Consider the following 21,896-nt stretch of genomic DNA (forward strand, 5'->3'; position numbering starts at 1 on the left):
AATGTAATAATAGAAATAACGTGCTTCAATCATCCTGACACCATAACAACCATGGTGTCGGGATGATTGAAGTGCTAACACCAAGTGTGTGGAGTATCTTTATCTGCCGATTATTAAACTTTCTAGAATACAGAGTAAGAGTTTCTATAATAAGTTCGAGAACCATGATGGTACTCAAAGCCAAATCCTGGTCCAGACCACACTGAAGAAAGGACAGGATTATTGCCATGGGGAAATTTCTTGCCTCACAGCAAAAAAGAAATACCACTGTCCAAGTGCAATGCTAGACTTTGTGAGAAGTTGATTTCCTAGCTTTCGGGAGCATAGGATTAACATAATCCAATAGGATCCTGTCCCTCCAAATCTGAGCTTCAACAGCTAGGCCATTAAAGTGAGCGACTGAGAAGCAGAGTGGTAAATTAGCTCTTGAGACAGAAGACCTGGATGAGAATCTGCCAGGAACCTGAGAGGGTCAAAGTACCCCTCTTTCCTGGGTCAGTTCAGTGCATCCCTGGAATCTCCCTCCCATCTCAATACTGCAGGGATGGTGAGGAAGAAGTTTCGGAGGTGGAACCGATCCCATGAAGTTACCAGGGTGAAAACTAGAGGATACCTGGGCCTGGAGACCAACTTGCTCAGTTTGTTGAACTTGGAAGCCATGAGGTCCACATCCAGAATGCCCAACCCATGGCAGAGTACTTGCAACACCTCAAGGAATCCATACATCAAAAAACATTGAGGAAGCCTGCCTGCCAGGTTTCCATTAATGTAAAGTGTACTGAGGACTAGGCTGGAATGCGAAGTTCTGCCCAAGCTAGATCCAGGATCACTTCTCTTTGAGCCACAAAATGCTTGCTGCCTCCCTGATGGTTGATGTAAAGTAGTGCTGTGGCATTGTTTGCCTGAATCATAATTGGGTGACCGAATTATCCCAGATTCCAGGACAATGATATCTAGGGCACTTGTAACAAAGACGCTTCCCCAGCCTGATACACTGGACATTTACCCTGAGAACCTTCCAAACCTTTGGGGAAAAAATTTCCAGATTCCAGCACATGACTTGTGACCTAACATGCCAGAGCAATCCTAGATTTACTGGTCAGGAATATGGCATGACCTTGGACTGCCCAATACTGCCAGAATGTTGAGTTGTTATTGTATTAAGTGAAATTAGGTGAATTGCTGGTTGGCTCCTGAACTGAAGAGTCTAAACACGGGAGCAGAGAGTCTGAAGCTTATCTAGGGAAATACCTTGTTTAGAGCAATATCCAAGATCAGGGCCAGATGCTCCAAGCGATGAGAGGACTCCAGCACTGATTTGTGAAAATTTTGTATCCACCTTGAAATCTATATAAGGTCTACACAGTCTGTTAAACATTGGCCGACAGAGACCTTCCACTATAGGAATACCCTAAGAGTGTAGCAGAGCAAGAACAGGTGGTAGCACCTTGGTGAAGCCAATGTTGACTTGGCAATATTTGCCCACTCTTCTTTTGCAAAAACACTCCAAATCTGTCAGATTGGGCTCTGGCTGTACCATTCCAAAACTTTAATCTTCTTCTGGTGAAGCCATTCCTTTGTTGATTTGGATGTATGCTTTGGCTCGTTGTCATGCTGAAAGATGAAGTTCCTCTTCATGTTCAGCTTTCTAGCAGAAGCCTGAAGGTTTTGTGCCAATGTTGATTGGTATTTGGAACCGTGCATAATTTGCTCTACCTTCACTAATGCCCCTGTGCCAGCTGAAGAAAAACAGCCCCAAAAAAATTATGCTGCCAGCACCATGCTTCACTGTGGGTATGGTGTTCGTTTGGTAATGTGCAGTTTTGTTTTTGCGCCAAACATATCTTTTGGAATTATGGCCAAAAAGTTCAGCCTTGGTTTCATCAGACCAGAACACATTTTCCAACATGCTTTTGGGAGACTTCAGATGTGTTTTTGCAAAATTTAGCTAGGCTTGGATGTTTTTCTTCATAAGAAAAGGCTTCTGTGTTGCCATTCTACTCCATAGCCCAGACATATAAAGAATAAATGGGAGATTGTTGTCACATGTACCACACAAAAAGTACTTGACAGATATTCCTGCAGCTCCTTTAATATTGCTGTAGGCCTCTTGGCAGCCTCCCTGACCATTTTTCTTCTCATCTTTTCATCAATTTTGGAGGGACATCCAGTTCTTGGTAATGTCACAGTTGTGCCATATTTTCTCCACTTGATGATGACGGTCTTCACTGTGTTCCATGGTATATCTAATGCCTTGGAAATTCTTTTGTACCCTTCTCCTGACCGCTACCTTTTAACAATGAGATCCCTTTGATGCTTTGGAAGCTCTCTGCGGACCATTGCTTTTGCTTTAGGATGCGACTAAGAAAATGTCATGAAAGACCTCTATTTGGGATTAATCACTTTTAAAGGCACTTTTAAAAATTGCAGGTGTGTACCGACTCCTATTTAACAGGAGTTTGAATGCGATTGCTTAATTCTGAATAAAGCTACATCAACAGTTATAAGAGCATGTGCAGACTTATGCAATCACATTATTTTAGTTTTTACTCCCCCCTAAAATATTTCAGTTTGTTTTGTTTTTCAATTGAGTTGTACAGTTTATGGTTCACATTAAAAAGGTAGAAAAAGTTAAGATTTATCTTGGGCTCATTTTCTTTACATCACAGAAACTTGACATTTTAACAAGGGTGTGTAGACTTATTTTATCCATGGTATATTGTGCATTTACATCAGTCCCTGCCCTCAAGTAGCTTACAAACCAAGGTCCCGGAGTAAAGCCACACAGGCAAAGGGAGAACATGCAAACTCCAGGCAAGTACAGTCATGGTTGGGTTTTGAACCAGTGACCCAATTGCTGCCAGACAGAAGTGATAACCACTACATCACTGTGCTGCTTGAGTGCCAAACTTTGGTGCAGCTTTCATTTCCACCACTGTCTGTGTCCATTCGTGTCACAGCCGGTACACAGCAGGTTATCTGGGAACACCAAACAGACTCCTAGTACACAAAGTGCAAAAGCTCTACTCATTGCATGAGGTCCCGAAAAGGCTGTGCAGCTTCACGACCCTCCCCCCAAAGGCACATTCAGGAATAGAATGGCAGGGAGCATGCTGTTCTCACTAGTCTGCCCCTTCAGTTGGCATACCTCCTAAAGGGTCTCCAGGGCCAAGATCCCACCAGATGGGTGCACTACAGCCCTAGACCTGAAAGGCACTCTGCAGCTAACTCACACAGAAGTACCTAGGAGAGTGCCTTAAGTATAGTCCAGAGTCCAAATCCTCAGCAGGATTCAGTTACAGCTTTGATGGCAAAACTGAGGATCAGCCAACCCAGATTGCTGAATGAGCCCCCTTCTGGTTCTGCAGCTACCAAAGAAACTTGATAAATGAAATAAGAAAATTTTAATAAAAATTCAGCAGATCAAAAACAGAAATTTGCAGAAAGGAGAGGTCTATTTTCCTGGAAAAAAAATGAGGCTTACTGAGAGTGGGAGGGGTTATACAGGGATGCCCTTTCAGCTCTTTGAAGCAGAAAAAGTACTGAAGGGTAAAATTCTGGATTTAAGTTGATGGTTTCTTTTTTTTTTTTTAGCTCTTATCATATTTTGGGTGGAATTTATTTTACTTGCAACTGTAACCTAATGAACATAAGCTATTATCATATAGTTTAACCACTTCAATACCTTAGGGCCTCATATGACATCCTTGACTTTGTGGCATTTCCGCTGCTTAATCGTTCTTATTCAGCGGCGGGAGGGGACATCCCTCCTCCCGCCACCATCTGGTGCTTCTCCGGGCTCATCCGTGCCATCAGGGGCCCGGAGAAAGAATTGTCCGGCGCCAGATGACGATGATAGAGATTTCTGGTGGCCAGATGGTCACCAGTCCTCTCTATGACAGTTGGAGGCCCTATAATAGGAATAAAAGTGATTTTTGTTATTTTTTTAATTAATGAAAACGTTTTTTTTCCCCAAAAAAAGGCGTTTGATAAATTATTGCACAAATACCGTGCAAGATAAAAAGTTGCAATGGCCGCCATTTTATTCCCTAGGGCATAAGTAATTTTCTAGCAAAAAAATTGATTTTTACATGTAGGAGTGAAGTGCCAGAATAGGCCCGGTATTGAAGTAGTTAAATCAGAACTCCAGCCAAAAACAACAATATGTATAGCCTGTTGAAACTTAAAACAACAAATCCAAATTTTTCCTGCAATATTCACTTTCAATCCAGAGATTTCCTCCACAGTACTTTTTCTGCTGTTGGATGTCCTTTTACTAATGGAGCATCATTCAAAAGGTTTCCTCCCAGCCGAGGTAGTTTTGAACCCACAATTAGCCTATGACTGGACAGTAAAAGGAGAAGCAGTGCTGTGATGAGCTCATCTGATTGCCTCCTTGCATTGCTTCTTCTTCCCACACTCCAGCCCTGATGTACAGGGAATGTGAGAGGCTGGTACCAGGTCAAATTCAGATACTTACACTTCATTCATGTAATGATGTATTAAGGATTACGGTGCTGAATTCATTTGTATCTTTTATATCTGCCTAGAGTTCTTTATCCCAAATTAACGTTTATCACAATTGTTACTGTTGAAATGTTAACTTGTTGAACATTTTGTAAATAGTCCGAAAAACTTGCCACGTGCTTCCATCAGTATTGTGCTCTAATATTCATAACTATTGTGTGCCTAAAGGCTTTCTTCAACAATATCTACTTTTCACAGTACCTGACATTTCAAATTTATTATAAACCATATATATGCATTCAATCAAGGTTCTGTATATTAAAAAAAAGTCATAGCAACGACTAGCTACAAATGCCAGCTAAGGGCATGTTAAAGAACAGTTTATTGCAAAGTACCAAACTGCATGTAAAAGGTCCAATTGATATAATTACACATGAAATTTATTTCATATTTACAGATTTCACTTTACAATTAATACACTGATTTAGTCATGTGCACGTCACAAATAATAGACATGCATTTGCAGGCTGACCTTAACAAAATGCATAATTTGCAGGCGATAGCTGTGCATATCTGGTTTAATCAGCACAGAGAAAAAAAAAACCTTCACCAGAAAGAATATAAAATAAGTTATAATTAGTGAATGACTGTGTGTGTAATGAATAGTCCTCATACTGGCTAACATTATCCGTAATAATAGATTTTGAAATTAGCTTCACAAAAATAGCATAGTAGAAAACGCACTGCAAAAAAAACAAAATGAGTATATTATTCAGCAATCAAAAGGTATTTTTAATTTAAGAATCATGTTCCATTTATGTTCTGAAAAACTGCAGCATGACCAGCTCCTTTAAAAAGGAATGAACATTTACACACAGATATAATAGTCATTTCAGTTACAAGGTCATATTCGTTTAAGAAAATCAATAGTACATACCTTTAAATAAAAATATGGTGATAAACAAAGTTGAACAATTTTATTTTGAATTTGATACAGACCACAGCAACAATGACTAATGGTCATTTGTTAGTTTGACTCGTCTTTTTCAATCATTTGCTCGAGAGCCACCTGCGTGTTTTAGTCCTGTAATGTCACAATGGCCTTCCGGAGGCCATTGTGACATTACAGGACTAAAACAGGCAGGTTTCTTATACAAGATCTTTAGCAGGGAGCCCAGCAAATGCAGTCCAATCAATACCCTTTAATCACAATTTCTTTAGGCCTTACATATAAAAGAACCAGGTCTTCTGACCCCAGCATTCAGGGCACAGAACACTTGCTAACTGAAAACACATGGTTACATTGGACTTCATTCCTATAATTTCCTCTGTTCTGCTGCAGTCTCTGAAATTTGTAGTGGAGCTTCACTGCTAATTATTCAGTCGTCACGTGATATCTTGCGACAGTGACACATTGATCCTGTAGGGATGCGAATACCACCTTTGGTAAATAGGCCCAAGTATTTTAGTGAGGTATCCCAGCAGATGCAGTAAGCTGCACCCCAGCAAGATACTATTTAGAAATTGGTGTTCTCAATAAAAGTAGTTCACCTATGTACCCCTGTTGGTATTAACATGGTTCTAAATGCTATTTTCACAGTTGAAGTTGCTGACCACAACATATTTAAACATAGGCGTGCACTGTGTTATAATGGTTATAGAACACTGTATTACAAAATAAGTAGGTAAACAATTCTTGATGATGCTGGATTGGACATTTTAGGCTGCTGTGCTTTTCCTCTTAGTACATGTCATAATGTAAGAACGTGCTTTTTCCTTTGTCATACAAGAGAGATTATGCTAAGAAGATTCCTGTAGCATGTTCTCAGCGTAATTGTTCCTTTGTAACAATAAAAGCATTTTTTTTAAATCCACATCAACAGAGCATTAGTAAAGAAATATTTCTATAATGGATAAATGGAAGAGTATTTATAGTCTGACAGACCCAATAAAAGTTGAAACGTAATCACGGCAGAAAAGCTTGGGCTAATGAAAAGTTAAGTGTGAGGATTTGAAATTTGGCCAACCTGCTGCTATTCATTGCTGACAGTGCAGACACTAGCCAGTACAGAGGTCCACAGAGATTTTACTGTTCTTTGTTTATGCTGATGGACTGAATCACCCACTTGAGTTACCACTTGCTCATTATTAGGAGATTTAAATATCCCTGTTAATTTTTCCAGTTATTTTATATTATTATGAAGAACAGAGCAGGAAGAGTGAGGTTGTTCTAGACAAAGCAAAGATGAAATGTGCAGCGGAGGAGGTAGAGATGGAACATCTCACTGCTAGAAGCATACACTCACTCTGCTGGCATCAATAAAAACTGGTATAATCAGCTTGGGTGAGCAATATTAGAAACTGACCTCATCTGCACTGAACAGATACTAAAATAAGCATCGAAAAGGGATCTTTTGATTCTGACCATTCTTATGGGAATGGTCAGAAAACCTTTCTGTGTGAATATTTTCAGGCTGTTAAAATGAATGTACCCTGAAACACTACATAAAACTAATATAACTTCTAACATCTAGCAAAATGTATGTATGTATACTTTTAGTTAGTAAAAACCACTGTGCATGAGGTGCCTCCCATACCCGAATGCAATCTACATGGCAAGAACTTCCTCCAAGCATACCACAATGCAAAATGGGCACTTCAGGAGCCAACAGAGAAGCATCCACAATACATTGTGAAGCCAAGAGTGAGTGTACCCCAGCGCCAACTCGGAGTCTGTGTCAAGAAATGCTTACTTTGTCATCTGTTGCTGATCTCTGCTATGCTGTACATATTATAGAATTTGCTTTGCCATTCTTAACGCTGCACTGTAAATATTTATTGAATGCGGTCTCATTGTGTATAGTGTGCTATATGCCTTAGGCCCCTTCCACACGGGGCTGAGCAGGAGTATGGCTGGTCCGTGTCCACTTCACTTATGCAGAGCGCACACAGACACAGCCAGCTCTCCTCTATGAACAGTCATATGTAAACAGCAGGATTTAAAAAAATAAAAATAAAAAATACATATAAAGTCCTTGTTTAATGATCATATGTCTTATCTTGACCAGTTAGGTCTGCATTTTTGAGCCACAGTGTTTCATAGCATATATTAATAGGCCACTTTATGGTACAAAAAGTAAAATAGATAAGAAGAATTGAAAAAACAAAAACAAAATGCTGCATGAAATGTCCTGCTGAACCTCGTCACTTTGGATTCCATTTGTGCAAATACTAAAAGGAAAATAGTTCATATATCTAAATGAAAACATTTGATTTATTAGTATTTTGTTGTTACGTGAACCTAATAGAAGAAAGTTTTCCTGTTCACCAGGTCATCTGTATCTCACTAGTGAAAAGTAAATGGAATGATAGTGGTGGAGAGTCTATTTTGGTTCAGCTTTACCTACAAAAATAATTAAGTTAGATCCTTTGTTTTAAAAGTTTTAATGCAAAGACACTATTGTAGACAAAATGATTTTTCCAAAGTCTCCGAGAGAAACCACATAATAAATCAAGTGTCCTTGTCAAGGTATTGTAGACATATCTTGATAGGAGCTTTTTTTTTTTTACCAGGCAGAGGTTGGTGTGTGAACACTGTTTGGCAGAGCTTTCAGGTTTGAATTACTTCTTGTCCCATTTGCAGGGTGTGCAGGCACAGAGCTATTCTGAGACGGTGACATTTGGTAATGCTTCTTGACAATGCAATCCTCGGCTGTTTCATATGACAGTGGCGCTGCGTTGTTGTTAAGTCCAAGAACTTCGCAAACTGCTGGAGGCAAATCCTGAGCAACAGAAAGCACAGATCTGCTGAGCTAATGGTTTTAGATGTGGCATATTTAAAACATGAGTCTAAAGCAAAGTTCTAAAGCATGCAGATCCCTTTCTCTATTAGGATGACTGTCCCAAAACCTGCTGCTTAAAATGAAGTCTGCAAAGGCTGCTCCAATATTTCTATCCTCGCAGATTCATTTACCCAATCTGTTTCATCTACAAGATTATGATTATTTCGCTCTCTATAAAACTGCACTGGTCAGAAAAACTGCAAAAAAGCCATAGTTTTATGAATAAGAAGTGGTATGGGTAAATCTCTCACTGTCACTTGCTGCAGGTTAGCCTTTACTGGCTTAACTTTTAGAGCCTTTTTAGTGGTTTTCGGTGGAAGTTGTGGCTGCCTATAATCAGCCATTCAATTCTACTTTATTCTGCTGAATCACAATACATAACTCCGAGCTGTCCCTTTTCAGTGTACTTCTTTCCTCCTCAGATGTCCCTCTTTTTTGGTCTGATGTATAACCTCTATATATAACACCATATTTAGCCCCCATTTTGCTTCCCTAAACCAATATATCCAAATCTCTGAATTACTGCATTTGCGATTTTGAAAGTCCCATATAAAATAAAAATGCAAGTTAAAAAAAAAAAAGAAAAGCTCTTGTGGTTTAAAGAATATGTTACCCCAATATTTCATATTCCTGATATGTGTCTGTTGTACCATGTACTTATATAAAACAAGTATTGTGTTCTATGTGCATTTCTCTACTTGCATGAAATACCTGGTGGTCCTGCTAGGTCTCCTGCTTCAAACTGACCACCTTAGACATGGAAACACATTCATCCCAGTGTGGTCGGTTTTCTGGCTATATTGGGAAAACAGCCTGCTTGTCTTACAATGATCAGACTTGCGCTTACACGCCCCCCCTGAACAGCCATTCACTGGGAAGACTGTACTGACATTTTTTCACCCCCACCTCTCCAAGCCCCTTTTGCAGCTGAGAACAGAGGTTTTATGATCACTTAGTAACAACTTGCTGACCACTCTATAACACTTTTACTGCGACAAGGCAGCAACTGTGCGCAGGATCATGTATATATCACATAAATACGTGATCCTGCACCTCCTCCTGCAGAGGGGCGCATGTGTGCCGCCAGCAGGCCACTTCTGCTGTAATATCTGAGGGTCCCAGAGACTTGATGTCCTCATACACCTGCCGATTGATAGTAAAACACGGAGAACTGAGATATGTCTATGTAAGGCTTATCCCAGTTCTGATGGGGGGGGGGGGGGGGGGGGGATGATCCTGCGTGTCTGCAAAGCCGAGACTAGAATCGATTTCTTCCCCTAGTGAAAGCACACCTCTATGTGCACAAAAACACTAGCTAGGCACACAGTTAACCCTTTGATCACCCTAGATGTTTAACCCTTTCCCAACCAGTGTCATTAGTGCACTGACCGTGCATATTTTTAGCACTGATCACTGTATTAGTGTCACTGGTTCCCAAAAAGTGTCAAAAGCGTCAGTTAGTGTCCGATAGTCCGCTGCAATATTGTAGTCCCGCTATAAACTGTGGATCTGTGCCATTACTAATATAAAAAATATTTTTTTTCAAAATTACATAAATATATCCCATAGTTTGTAGACGCTATAACTTTCATGTAAACCAATCAATATACGCTTATTAGGATTTTGTTTTACCAAAAACATGTACCAGAGTACATATTGGTCTAAATTTATAAAGAAATTAGATTTTGTTTTAATTTATTGTAAATGTTTTATAGCAGATAAGTAAAAAATAAAATAAAAAAAATATATATATATATATATATATATATATATATATATATATATATATATATATTATTTTTTTAATAGCGCAAACATTTTTTTAAATGTTACAGGGTACAGTGTCGCAGGACCGTACATTTGTCAGTTAAAGTAACGCAGTGCCGGATCACAAAATATGGCCTGGGGTAAAGCGGGTAAATCTTCCGAAGGTCAAGTGGTTAATAATAAATTTAGCAGACCAAGAGGAAGCAAATTACAGCAGGTTCATTGTTGTGGTCTATGCAAACATTAAATGTATAGAAGCATTGCAAACAAATAATATCTTTGTAAGAAGTTCTCTAATGAGCTCCTTTTAGCTTTTCCTTGCCATCACAGACTATGCTTACTTTTTTCAGAGATGCCAATTGTAATAAGCAGTTGTTCAGGCAAAGGGAATGTGGGAAATCTGTAAAGCAGCAGCTGGAGTCTACTGCAGATAAATAAGTGATAGCGATTAGCCAACAGGGTGCAAGAGGCATACATTCTCTCTGCACAGCATTCAGTCTTCTTGTGAGCTTGGATTATTCCCTGTGTAGATCAGTGGATGTTGCATAAAACAGTGACGCGCTGCCTATAGAAAACCCTTACAAAAGTTGTATATTCGTTGGTAAAAAAATGCCTCTAACTGGTAAACCCAAGTTAATTTATTTTTTATTGTTAAAGCTGAACTCGGCCGATATGATAAGGCAATAATGAATTCAATTATGTATGCTTAAAGGGAGCAGAGAACAGAATGGTATCATCAATCTGATGCTACAACTTCAATGTTCAATCACAGACTAAGCAGTATCTGTACTGCTTAAAGTGATTGTAAAGGTTGTTTTTTTTTGTTTTTATATAACAAGCATGTCATACTAACCTACTCTGTGCAAGGGTTTTGCACAGCGTGACCCCAATCCTCCTTTTCTGGGGTACCCCAGCGGCGCTCCTGGCTTCTCCTCTTCGGTGAATGTCCCCAAGGAGGGTCGATTTCCATGGGGGCACCTATGCGGCGTACATTTTACACAGACAGCAGGACTTGGTCCCACCTCCTGTGTCACTGGATTTGATTAACAGCAGCGGGAGCCGATGACTCCTGTTGCTATCAATCTATCCAGCTGGAGCTGCTGTTCTCGTCCCCGACACTGGAACAATTGGGTTCAGGTAATAAAAAGGGGGGCTCTGGGGGGCAGCTGCAGCACAGGTGGTTTTTCATCTTGGAGAATAGAATGCATTAAGGTTAAAAATCCTGAGACTTTACAACTCCTTTAAATGCAGTTCAGTCTGCAGAGAGTCCACATCTTGACAGCACTGTCTTATAGGTGTGACTGTATTACAAAGTAGAAAATACTTTGATGTATTGTATACTGTATTTAGCAGTTTAGCTGAGGTTCAGCTATAAACACTAATTCAATGTTTATTTGGACCACAAAATGCGTCAAGTAGCAAACACCGCAGGTAATCGCTGACTGTGTACATAGCCGCCAATAGCTGTGGCTGCTGGTGACCTGTCATTATAGTGAACGGGGCCAGTGGCTGCACCTAGCCACTCACAGCCACGGCAGGAATCTGAAGAATCCTGCCGTTACAATTCACACCAGACTTATTCACCGGTGTGAATGTAGCCTTAATAAAATATGACTGCATCTTAAAATATTAAGTTGGTGGTGATCCAAAAACGCAGTTAACAGGTTCACCATCAGTTTAATACTACATATTAAAGGATACATTTTAACAAAGGTTCTAAAATAATCCCATTTTATGGTTAACTCTATGGAAAACCGTGTTTGAGTATTCTTATTATCTTTTACAATGTCATAAAATCATAATTGTAACCTTTACTTAAAAACTAAAACAAAAAAAAAACTGCCCTGAAGCTCTACAGAATAAAAACTTTCTTGTTCCTGTAAAATGAGATTGTAATACATTGAAAGCGATAAAAGGTCATGCACAAGACTTTGTAATACCTTGCATTTCATCATCTGCAAAGAGATTGCTTCCGCTTTACACAGAACATCATTAATTTCCAGCTTCATGGAAAGTTCATTGATATGCTAAAAAACAAAATAACAAACTCAGGAGCTGTAGACACAACACATTGTAGTATACATTTGAAGACGAAATGAATTTAAGACTGCCTAATGTGTCCACACTGAAGCTAAGAGGTCAGAAGATCAGAATGTAGGCCTAATGCCACGTACACATGACCGGACTTTCCATCGGAATGAACTCCGACGGACATTTCGACTGACTTTTCGACGGAGTTCCGCTAAAACAGACTTGCCTACACACAATCACAGTCAGATCGTTTAACACAATGACGTATGACGGGACTAGAAAAAGGAAGTTCAATAGCCAGTAGCCAATAGCTGCTCTTGCGTTATTGTTGGTCCATTGGACCCGCATACAGACGAGCGGTTTTCTCGTTAGGAACTAGTTCCGGCGGAAAGATTTGAAACACGTTCTATTACTAAAGTCCGTCAGATTTTTCAACAGAAAAGGTCCGATGAAGCCCGCACACACGATCAAATTGTCCGACAGATTCGTTCAGTCTGAACTTTGCTGACTTTGCAAAAGTCTTGTCGCGTGTACACGGCATCACATGTCAGGTGTATAGGGGAACAGAGCTCCAAAGCAGTAACCATAGCAAATGGCTATTGGTATAGTTCATGGCTTCATATCATCACCTACTAAGGAGTAAAAAAACAATGCATCTCATTGAGATGAGTTTATAGTAGAATTTACATGCTCTTGCTATTATTCTTTTTCAAATTTCTCCTCTTCTTACATTACTAACTGTCCTTCAGTGCCACATCTGCCCACTGAGACCTATGAAGTCCTGCCAGAGTCTCCAGTTTGTTTGTACTCCTGTTCAAAACTACAACCTTACACGTAGCCTTTTCCCAGCATAGACAGAGGGAGAAAAGAGAAGAGCTAAATGCACACCTCTCCTTTCCCTTCGTCGACACTGGTGAATGACAGTGACTCCTGAGTGAGAGTTGGTTTGGCTATGTGTCCCTCTCAAACAGCTGCATGAATGTCAGTAGCTCTAAACAGAAAACAGGAGTGCACATGAACTGGAGACTCTGGTCAGGCTCCATAGGTTTTGGTGTGCATCCACATATCTGAAGTGAGCCAATGCAGAAAGGACACAGTAAGCACAAAAAGATGATTTCTTTTAAATAATTGCAAGGACGTGTATAGTATTCAATAAGCATTTAAAAATATCTTTAAGAGAGAAGTATGGGGTTGGGTAAAAAAAAAAAACATTTATACTCACCTAGGTGGATGTATCATTGAAGTATTGACCGATGCCGCATCTGCCCCACCGCCTCTGCACTGAGAAGAGCAATCAAAAACTATTGATCACTCAGTTCTCTTCTCCACTCTAAGCAGAGAGCGGTGACTGTCAATCACCGACTCTTTGGTCTGCCCCTGCAACACTCACTGAAGTGCTAGGCTGTGGAGGGGGCGTGAGTGGCTGCTTCAGTCTCCCAGCGGCTCACTGAGAGGCTAAGCCAGCTGCTGTTCCATGCATCTAAGTGGAGTCCGACTGTAAAGTCGGGATCGATCCAGCACCTGTACCGGCTAAGTGACCACAGCCCACAGCAAACTTTAGCCTGCCGAAGGCTGAAAACATGTCACAGGAGTGCAGAACTGTACTTTTGTGATTAATCGCTTTGGCTATACTTCTCCTTTAGGTTGGGAAAATGTCATCCATTTATCCACAGGCATGATTTCATATTTCTGACTGCACGTTCAGGCAGCCGTCTTACAGGCAGATACCATTACGCTGATTTTTATTAGGCGTATGATGAACATGTTTTGACTTGGGGCTGCAAACTTGAAATCTAAATTTTTATCTTTTGTTTTCTTTCTAAAAGAAGGAAGAAAATCATAGTAAAGTTAATTTGTTTGCCTGTTTATCCTCAAGTCAGCACTAGGCTTTCTTTCCTTTAAACCTTTTATTATATTAAAAATACAGCATGTTAGTTTGCAACTCATTCTGTCTTTTTTTTTTTTTTTTTTTTTTTTTTTTTATTAACTACAGCATATGGTGGAAAGCCAATAGGTTTTCTTCCAGTATTTACTAAATTTTCATTTTGTTCATTCTATACAATGGCCAGCATATGGCAATCTAGATGGATTGAAAATTTAATGCGGACTGATTAAAACTGCAAGCACTGTGTAAAAAACGTTTAGACTGAGCAAAATAATGCTAAAAGTAGAGTAACAAAGCTTGCTGTTTATTAGTCTTTTTTTAATAATGGAGTAAAAATGTCCCTGCACATATGCGGTTACTCTACATTAGGGGGTCTATTTATAAAGCAGTGAATCTGACTTTCACCAAACATTCCCTGAAGGCGACTCAATCACTGTCATTTAAAACACATGTACCTAGAAGATTCACTTGTAAAGAATGTCCGCTTAATGTCAGATTGACTACTTTATAAATCTGCTCCTTAGAGTCTCAAGAGCACAGGGTACACATACTTGGCTCAATCCTTATTCTGGTTAGGGATTTGCTAACTTATTACAAGACTAATGTTAGTGAAATGTTGTAAGGCTCTGTAATTGCTGCTTTCTCTTTTTTTTTCTGGACTGCAAACAAAATGAGAAAGTGCATTTACCAACAAAGAGCTGTCACTTCAAGATTCAGAATCCTTTGTCATCTATACAGACCACTCAAACACATTCTTTCAATGTCTAACCTACAGTAATAACCGTGGTCTGACTGGCTACTTAGGATAACGGACCTTTATCCTTTTCAGTTTTTATTCATGGAGCTCAAATATAGAAATCTCTACAGACACATCTACATGGATTTACTAAAATGAGAACCGGTGAGCAGTACTAATCTCCACGCATGCTGGCAAATCACTTTGCTTTGAAGCTGCCAATTTGTTATTCAGACCATCACATATTAATGTCAAAGTCAGGCCAAACACATGTTAGATGCCAGATATTCTACAAACCTTCTAATACTGAAAGTTAAAAACTTCTCTAGCATGTTCTCTAGAAATCCCATACTTCCCCCTACCACGGGGGAACTAAAGGGTTCAAATCAATAGGCTCCCCTCATGTCAAAGTGATCAATGGCAGCAGTATAACAGTTTAAACTGTACATCAAAAGTGACAAATGGCTATTCAAGTACTAATCCTTCTGTGCAGCAACCCATAGTAACCAATCAGGACTTACTCAGACCAGTACAAGATGGATTCACATTGGTTGGTATGGATTGCTGCACTTAAGAATGCTTGAAGAATAACACTTTATAGAACAAATGTGTGGTAAAAAAAAAAAAAAAAAAAAAGTATACATAGACACACACACACACACACACACACACACACACACACACATATATATATATATATATATATATATATATATATATATATACACACATAATATATATATATATATATATATATATATACATACACACACAAACACACACACATACTTATATATATATATATATATATATATATATATATATATATATTCACATACATTTATTGGATTTGGGACTTTAAAAACTATTTTGATACGTTAAATTTCCATAATATACCTTTAGAATTTCATTGAAGCCATAGTTCTGCTCCATTATTTGCTTCTTTTCCGACTCCAATATAGCACAACAAATGAGCAGATGGAAGTTCTGACAGGGTAAACCTGTCCATATCACCTAAAAAAAAAAAAAAAATTGTTGAAATAATTCAGAAACTTTTTCTTTGCTATGAGTAATGACAGAGCGCCAACATAAAATTCAGGAATAAGTGCAAATTACTGATCCTTTATCATCCACATTTCTCATTCAAAGGAGAACCTTGTAATTATGTTTGCATGACTCAGCTATTTTGTGATCATGAATTCCATTAGTGAATTGTGTAGCTACATTAGAGGCAGGCACAGTGATTTAAAAGGAAAGTATAACCTTTTCAATGATTTATTTTTTATATAAAAGGTAAACACGTGAAAGTGATCTACTTAATGTAAATTGTGTGGTAGTGCTTTCAACGCCTTGTCTGTATGCACAGTGTGCGATTATACATTTATTAATGTGGTAGCTATATTTGGACTTTACATAAGCAGGATCTGCTTTGTTAGTGAGGTAGTCATAGGAGAGTAAACCATTGTACAATCTAACCACTACCAGCACCTGAAAAGATGCAACGATGCATTCAAAAGAGAATAATTGACTTAGCTGGACATTATGTGTGTTGATTATATAAATTAGAACAAAGTGGTTTTAAACATTTCCACATCGCAGTCATGGACAAGTATTCATGGCCAATCAGTATCTGTGTTGACACATTACCTACTGTAACACCATAGTCACTGGAATAGGGTGACTGAGTTACTAATGGAGCTATAAACACTGGGGAATGCATTCGAAAGCCATTACAATTGGGGAAGCCATCTGGATTACAAAATTACAGAACAAGTCCAGTTGAATCTGACCTACTACTAGCTATTACGGTTTACACCATTGGAGAGGGCAGGGAAAGCAATGTAGCCAGGAACAGCTCATCATAGAGGACCATTGTTGCCAAATGAGTAGCATCACAGCATGTAGAATGGGGTCTTTTTTTGTACTTTTTTTTTTTTTTTGTTACTTCAGTTTACATGATGTAACCTCAGGTACTTGCATCTGTTTTCATAAGCATGTACAATTTAAAAACACTATTTCCAAATAAGCATGTGCTTGCATTTTTACACAATGTAGACAAATGATGGCACATAGAGCCATCATTTGTTTAGTTACATTTACATTATGTTTATTTTAGTACACTGCATAAAAATTCAGCTACACTTAATGAGGCCTAAGTGATTAACCGCTTAAGGACCGCCTCCTGCACATTTACGTCAGCAGAATGGCACGGCTGGGCACAATCACATACCTGTACGTGGCTCTTTAAGTGCCCAGCCGTGGCTCGTGACCCGGGCCTGAGCTCCGTGACTGTGGTCGCGGGACCAGCGGACCCAATCGCCACTGGTGTCCCACGATCGGGTCACAGAGCTGAAGAACGAGGAGAGGTATGTGTAAACAAACCTCTCCCCGTGCTTCCTACTGTGGCTGTCACGATCGTCTGTTCCCTGTTATAGGGAAAGACGATCAGTGATGTCACATGCCAAGCCATGCCCCCCAACAGTAAAAAAAAAAAAAAAAAAAACACACACGTCACACTTAACCCCTCTCCACCCCATAGTGGTTAACTCCTTCACTGCCAGTGTCATTTACACAGGAATCAGTGCATTTAAATAGCACTGATTGCTGTATAAATGACAATGGTCCCCAAAAATTTTCAAAAATGTCCGATGTGTCCACCATAATGTCGCAGTCACAAAAAAAAAAAAAAAAAAAAAAAAAACGCTGATCGCCGCCATATCTATTAAAAAAAATAAAAATATTAATAAAAATGCTATAGAACTATCCCCTATTTTGTAAACGCTATAACTTTTGCGCAAACCCATCAATAATCGCTAACTGCGATTTTTTTTTACCAAAAATATGTGGAAGAATACGTATCAGTCTAAACCGAGGATTTTTTGGGGATATTTATAATAGCAAAAAGTTTTAAATATTGAATTTTTTTCAAAATTGTCACTCTATTTTTGTTTATAGTGTAAAAAATAAAAACTGCATAGGCAATCAAATACCACCAAAAGAAAGTTCCATTTGTGGGGAAAAAAAGGACGCCAATTTTGTTTGGGAGCCACGTCGCTGGACCGCGCAATTGTCAGTTAAAGCGATGCAGTGCCAAATCGCAAAAAGGGGCCTGGTCCTTTGGCTGCAAATTGGTCCGGGGCTTAAGTGGTTAAAGTATACAGAGTGTAAACTAGAACAAATATGTACCGATCTGCATTTAGAATGCACCATTAGAAATAAGGCACAGAGAGCATTTCAAAAATTATAAAAAGCGAAATGCCAGAAATGCAAAAATAAGGAAATAGGAGTATTTTCAACATGCTGAATAAAATAGCCTCAAACTAAACTCAGCCATGTCTTCCAAAACAGGCTTGTTGTGAACCTACTGACAAAAGAACAAGCAATGAACCCATGTCTGAGGATACATGAATAGCTAAAACTTGCCATTACACTAGCTGTATATCTTACTGCAGTGTAGTTCCTTCTAAAGCACGATTATATATGAAGCTGCATCATGTTGGCAGCTATAAATATTCATGAGAATGTGAACACCTCATTAGCACATTTGTTGTTCACTGTGCTGCTAAGAAACTTGTATTGTACAAAACCTATGCAACATGCACAACTGACGCACATTTCTCAGGCAACACTATTAATGATAGGATTTCCAGTACTATATTTTATTTGCTTGTTTTCTACTGCTTAGCAGGTATTGGTTAAGAGCACTGAATCCCAAACTGTTTGGTCTCCTATTAGGCTCCATGCACACGGCGTTAAAAAAATTAATTTAAAAAAAACGACAGTTCCCCTGGCAAAAAAATAAAAGATAGTTTTTCTACACATTTGGGAGTGTTTAGTGTTTTTTTTTCTCCCAGAAAGATCCAATCAAAAACGTAAACCAGAAAGGTTTTTTTTTTTTTTTTTCCCCTGCCTCTAAATGCCAAGTTTAAAATATGCCTCTAATGCCGTGTACACACAACCGTTTTTTTCCATCAGAATAAAGTGGCGGTTTTTCAGACGGAGTTCCGCTGAAACGGACTTGCCTACACACGATCACACCAAAGTCCAATTGTCTAGAACGGGGTGACGCACAACACATACGACGGGACTAGAAAAAGGAAGTTTAATAGCCAATAGCTGCCCATGCGTTGTTTTTGGTCCGCCGGAATAGCAGACAAACGGTTTTCCCGATAGGAATTGATTCAGTCGGAAAGACTTAAAACATGTTCTATTTCTAGGTCCATCAGAATTTTTGAAAAAGAAAATCCGATGAGGCCCACACACAATCGGAATATCCGATGAAAAGATTCCGTCTGACTTTTTCTGCCGAAAAGTCCGACCATGTGTACGTGGCATTAGACATCCTAGTGTGCACAGACAAGGTAACATTGAGCTGCTTCTACAGGCAAAACACAAAGCTCCTATAGAAACAGTTTTTTTTTGTTTGTTTTTTTAAGCCCAGTGGGCATGGACCCTTAAAGTGGTTGTAAAGGCAGGCTTACCTTACTGCATTCTATAATATAGAAGAAAAAGCCTTCTGCATGCAGCTCCACCACCCCGCAGTCCCCTACTTATATACCGAAGCCTGATTTTGATCCAGCAATGTGCATGAGAGCCAAGGCTCTCTTGGGTCTCTCACACCTGACTATCTCCTGCTGCTGTTAATCAGAGCCAGTGGGGAAGGAGTGTGGGGGGGGGGGGGCAAGTCCTGCTTGGTGTATCTTATGGATACTCAGAACAGAGCATGGGAGCAAGCATGCACAAGTCGGCGGAGTGGTGGAGCCAGGAGTGCTGGCGGGGGACTCAAGAAGAGAAGGATTGGGTACTAGTCTGTGCAAAATCTCTGCACAGAGCAGGTAAGTATAAGATGTTCATTTTAAAAGCCTTTACTATTACTTAAAGCGGAGGTCCGCCCACCGCTGCAAAAATGAAAAGCCAGCAGCTACACATACTGCAGCTGCTGACTTTTAATAAATCGGACACTTGGAGTCCAGCGATGTTGGCACCACAGCTGATGTTTCCATCAGCTGTTGGGTGCATGCCGCCTCCATTGTGAGTAAGGGAACCCGGCAGTGAAGCCTTACGCTCCACGCTGGGAATCCTACTGCGCAAGCCGCTCCGCTCCTCTCTCCTACTGATCTGGCAAGGAGGGAGGGAGGAGGAGGAAGCCCGGGAGGTGATGTCAATACCAATACTGAGGTATCCTGGGAACAGGATACCTTTGAAAGCCCCCCCCCCCCCAAAAGGTGGCAAATGTATCACCGGGGGGGGGGGGAGTACAACGAGCAAAAGTTCCACACTTTTGGGTGGAACTCTGCTTTAATGACCAGGCCATTTTTTTCCAATACAGCACTGCGTCGCTTTAACTGACAATTGCGTGGTCGTGTGACGCTGTAACCAAACAAAATTAACGTCCATTTTTTTTCCTACAAACAGGGCTTTCTTTTGGTGGCATTTGATCCTCTCTGCGGTTTTTCATTTTTGCACTATAAACAATTTAGAAAAAAAGCTATATTTTTTAACCTTTTGCTATAATAAATATCCCCAAAAAATATATATAAAAATAAACAACAACATAAACAACACAACATAAAAAACAAACAAAATAAATAAAATTTCTTCCTCAGTTTAGGCCGATATATTCTTCTACATATATATTTTGGTAATTAAAAAAAAAAAAAAATTGCAATAAGCGTATATTGATTGGTTTGCACAAAAGTTATAGTGTGTACAAAATAGGAAATAGATTCATGGCATTTTTATTATTTTTTCTTTTTTTTTTACTAGTAATGTCGGTTATCTGCAATTTTTAGTGGAACTGCGACATTGTGGCGGACACCTGATATTTTTGACACTTTTTTGAACCAGTGACATTATTACAGTAATCAGTGCTAAAAATTTGCAGTGTTATTGTACTGACACTGGCAGGGAAGGGGTTAATATCAGGGGCGATCAAGGGGTTAAATGTGTTCCCTGCACATGTGTTCTAACTGTATGGGGGGATAGGCTGCCTGGGGAAACACGCAGAAAGATAGGATCTGTATGATCCACTGTCAGAACGGAGTTTTGCATTGTTTACACAGACAGAGCCCCGTTCTGTCACTGTGGGGAAGGATCACAGGTGGCTGGCGGACATAGAGTACGCCCCACCCGCTGATTGGCTCCCCTCCGCTGGGCAGTGAGCATGCACCTACAAATTAGAGTTCCCGAGCCGACATAGAATGACGGAGATTTGCGGGAACGAGCCGACCTGCCTCAGTACAATGACGGGGGCTGGTCGGCAAGTAGTTGAGGAGCCTACAGAACCTGCATATGCGAGTATAACAACTTTGCTGAGGTTGTTGCAGATCCCAGAGCTAAGAGTTGACATTGCAGCCAGAATGTGTATGTTATAGATGTGAGAGAGCGTAAAAAAACATGATTAAGGCCTCTTTTACACATGGGGACCATTTGTCATCCATCTGTTGACAAAAATGTACATCAACACATCTCTATGGAAAATGGATGTGAATAGATGATCATCCATATACATCATTTTACATCCACATTCGTCAACATCCGTTTTTTGAAATGGATGAAACCACTATTATTCTTCCGTTAAAGCGGATTTCCACCCTAAAGTGGCACCTTTCAGGGGGGAGGAGGGTTCAGATACCCGTATAATCCAGGTATCTGCACCCACTTCCGGAAATAGCTAGCCACAGATATCCACCCCCCGTTGTGTTCTGGGAAGACGTGCAGCGCGACTCACGCATGCGCAGTAGGGAACCGGGCAGTGAAGCCGCAATGCTTCACTTCCCGATTCCCTGACAGAGGATGGAGGCGGGGGCAGCCGAGAGACGAGCGATTTCTCATCATCTGCTGCTGACATCGCAGGCACCCAGGACAGGTATGTGACCATTTATTAAAAGTCAGCAGCTGCAGTATCTGTAGCTGCTGACTTTTAATATTTTTTGTTTAGTGCCGGTTCACACAGGGGCGACACGACTTGCAGCGCGACTCACAGACGCGACCTGCATGCGACTTCAGCAGCGACTTGCAAAACGACTTCTGTATAGAAGTCAATGCAAGTCACCTGAAGTCGCCCCAAAAATAGTACAGGAACCTTTTTCTAAGACGGAGCGACTTGAGTCGCTCCTATTAGAACGGTTCCATAGTACAGAATGGAGCGCGACTTGTCAGGCGGCTA

At 39.9% G+C, this 21,896-nt stretch overlaps 1 protein-coding gene across 1 annotated transcript in view; it reads right to left on the minus strand.

Moving 5' to 3' along the window:
• Window positions 1-4,813: 4,813 nt before the first annotated feature.
• TBC1D15 (TBC1 domain family member 15) overlaps window positions 4,814-21,896 on the minus strand; it is a 132,030-nt gene continuing 114,947 nt past the window's right edge. Inside the window, exons 15-17 of the mRNA XM_077468513.1 lie at window positions 15,626-15,742; window positions 12,017-12,103; window positions 4,814-8,249 (exon numbers count right to left, since the gene is read on the minus strand). Coding sequence (XP_077324639.1) covers window positions 8,034-8,249; window positions 12,017-12,103; window positions 15,626-15,742 — 420 coding nt within the window. The 3' untranslated portion in view covers window positions 4,814-8,033. The remainder of the gene's footprint in view (window positions 8,250-12,016; window positions 12,104-15,625; window positions 15,743-21,896) is intronic.

Source organism: Lithobates pipiens, unplaced genomic scaffold, assembly GCF_037356315.1.
Source record: "Lithobates pipiens isolate NorthernLeopardFrog02 unplaced genomic scaffold, aLitPip1_a1.2 Scaffold_8, whole genome shotgun sequence".
Lineage (NCBI taxonomy): Eukaryota > Metazoa > Chordata > Amphibia > Anura > Ranidae > Lithobates > Lithobates pipiens.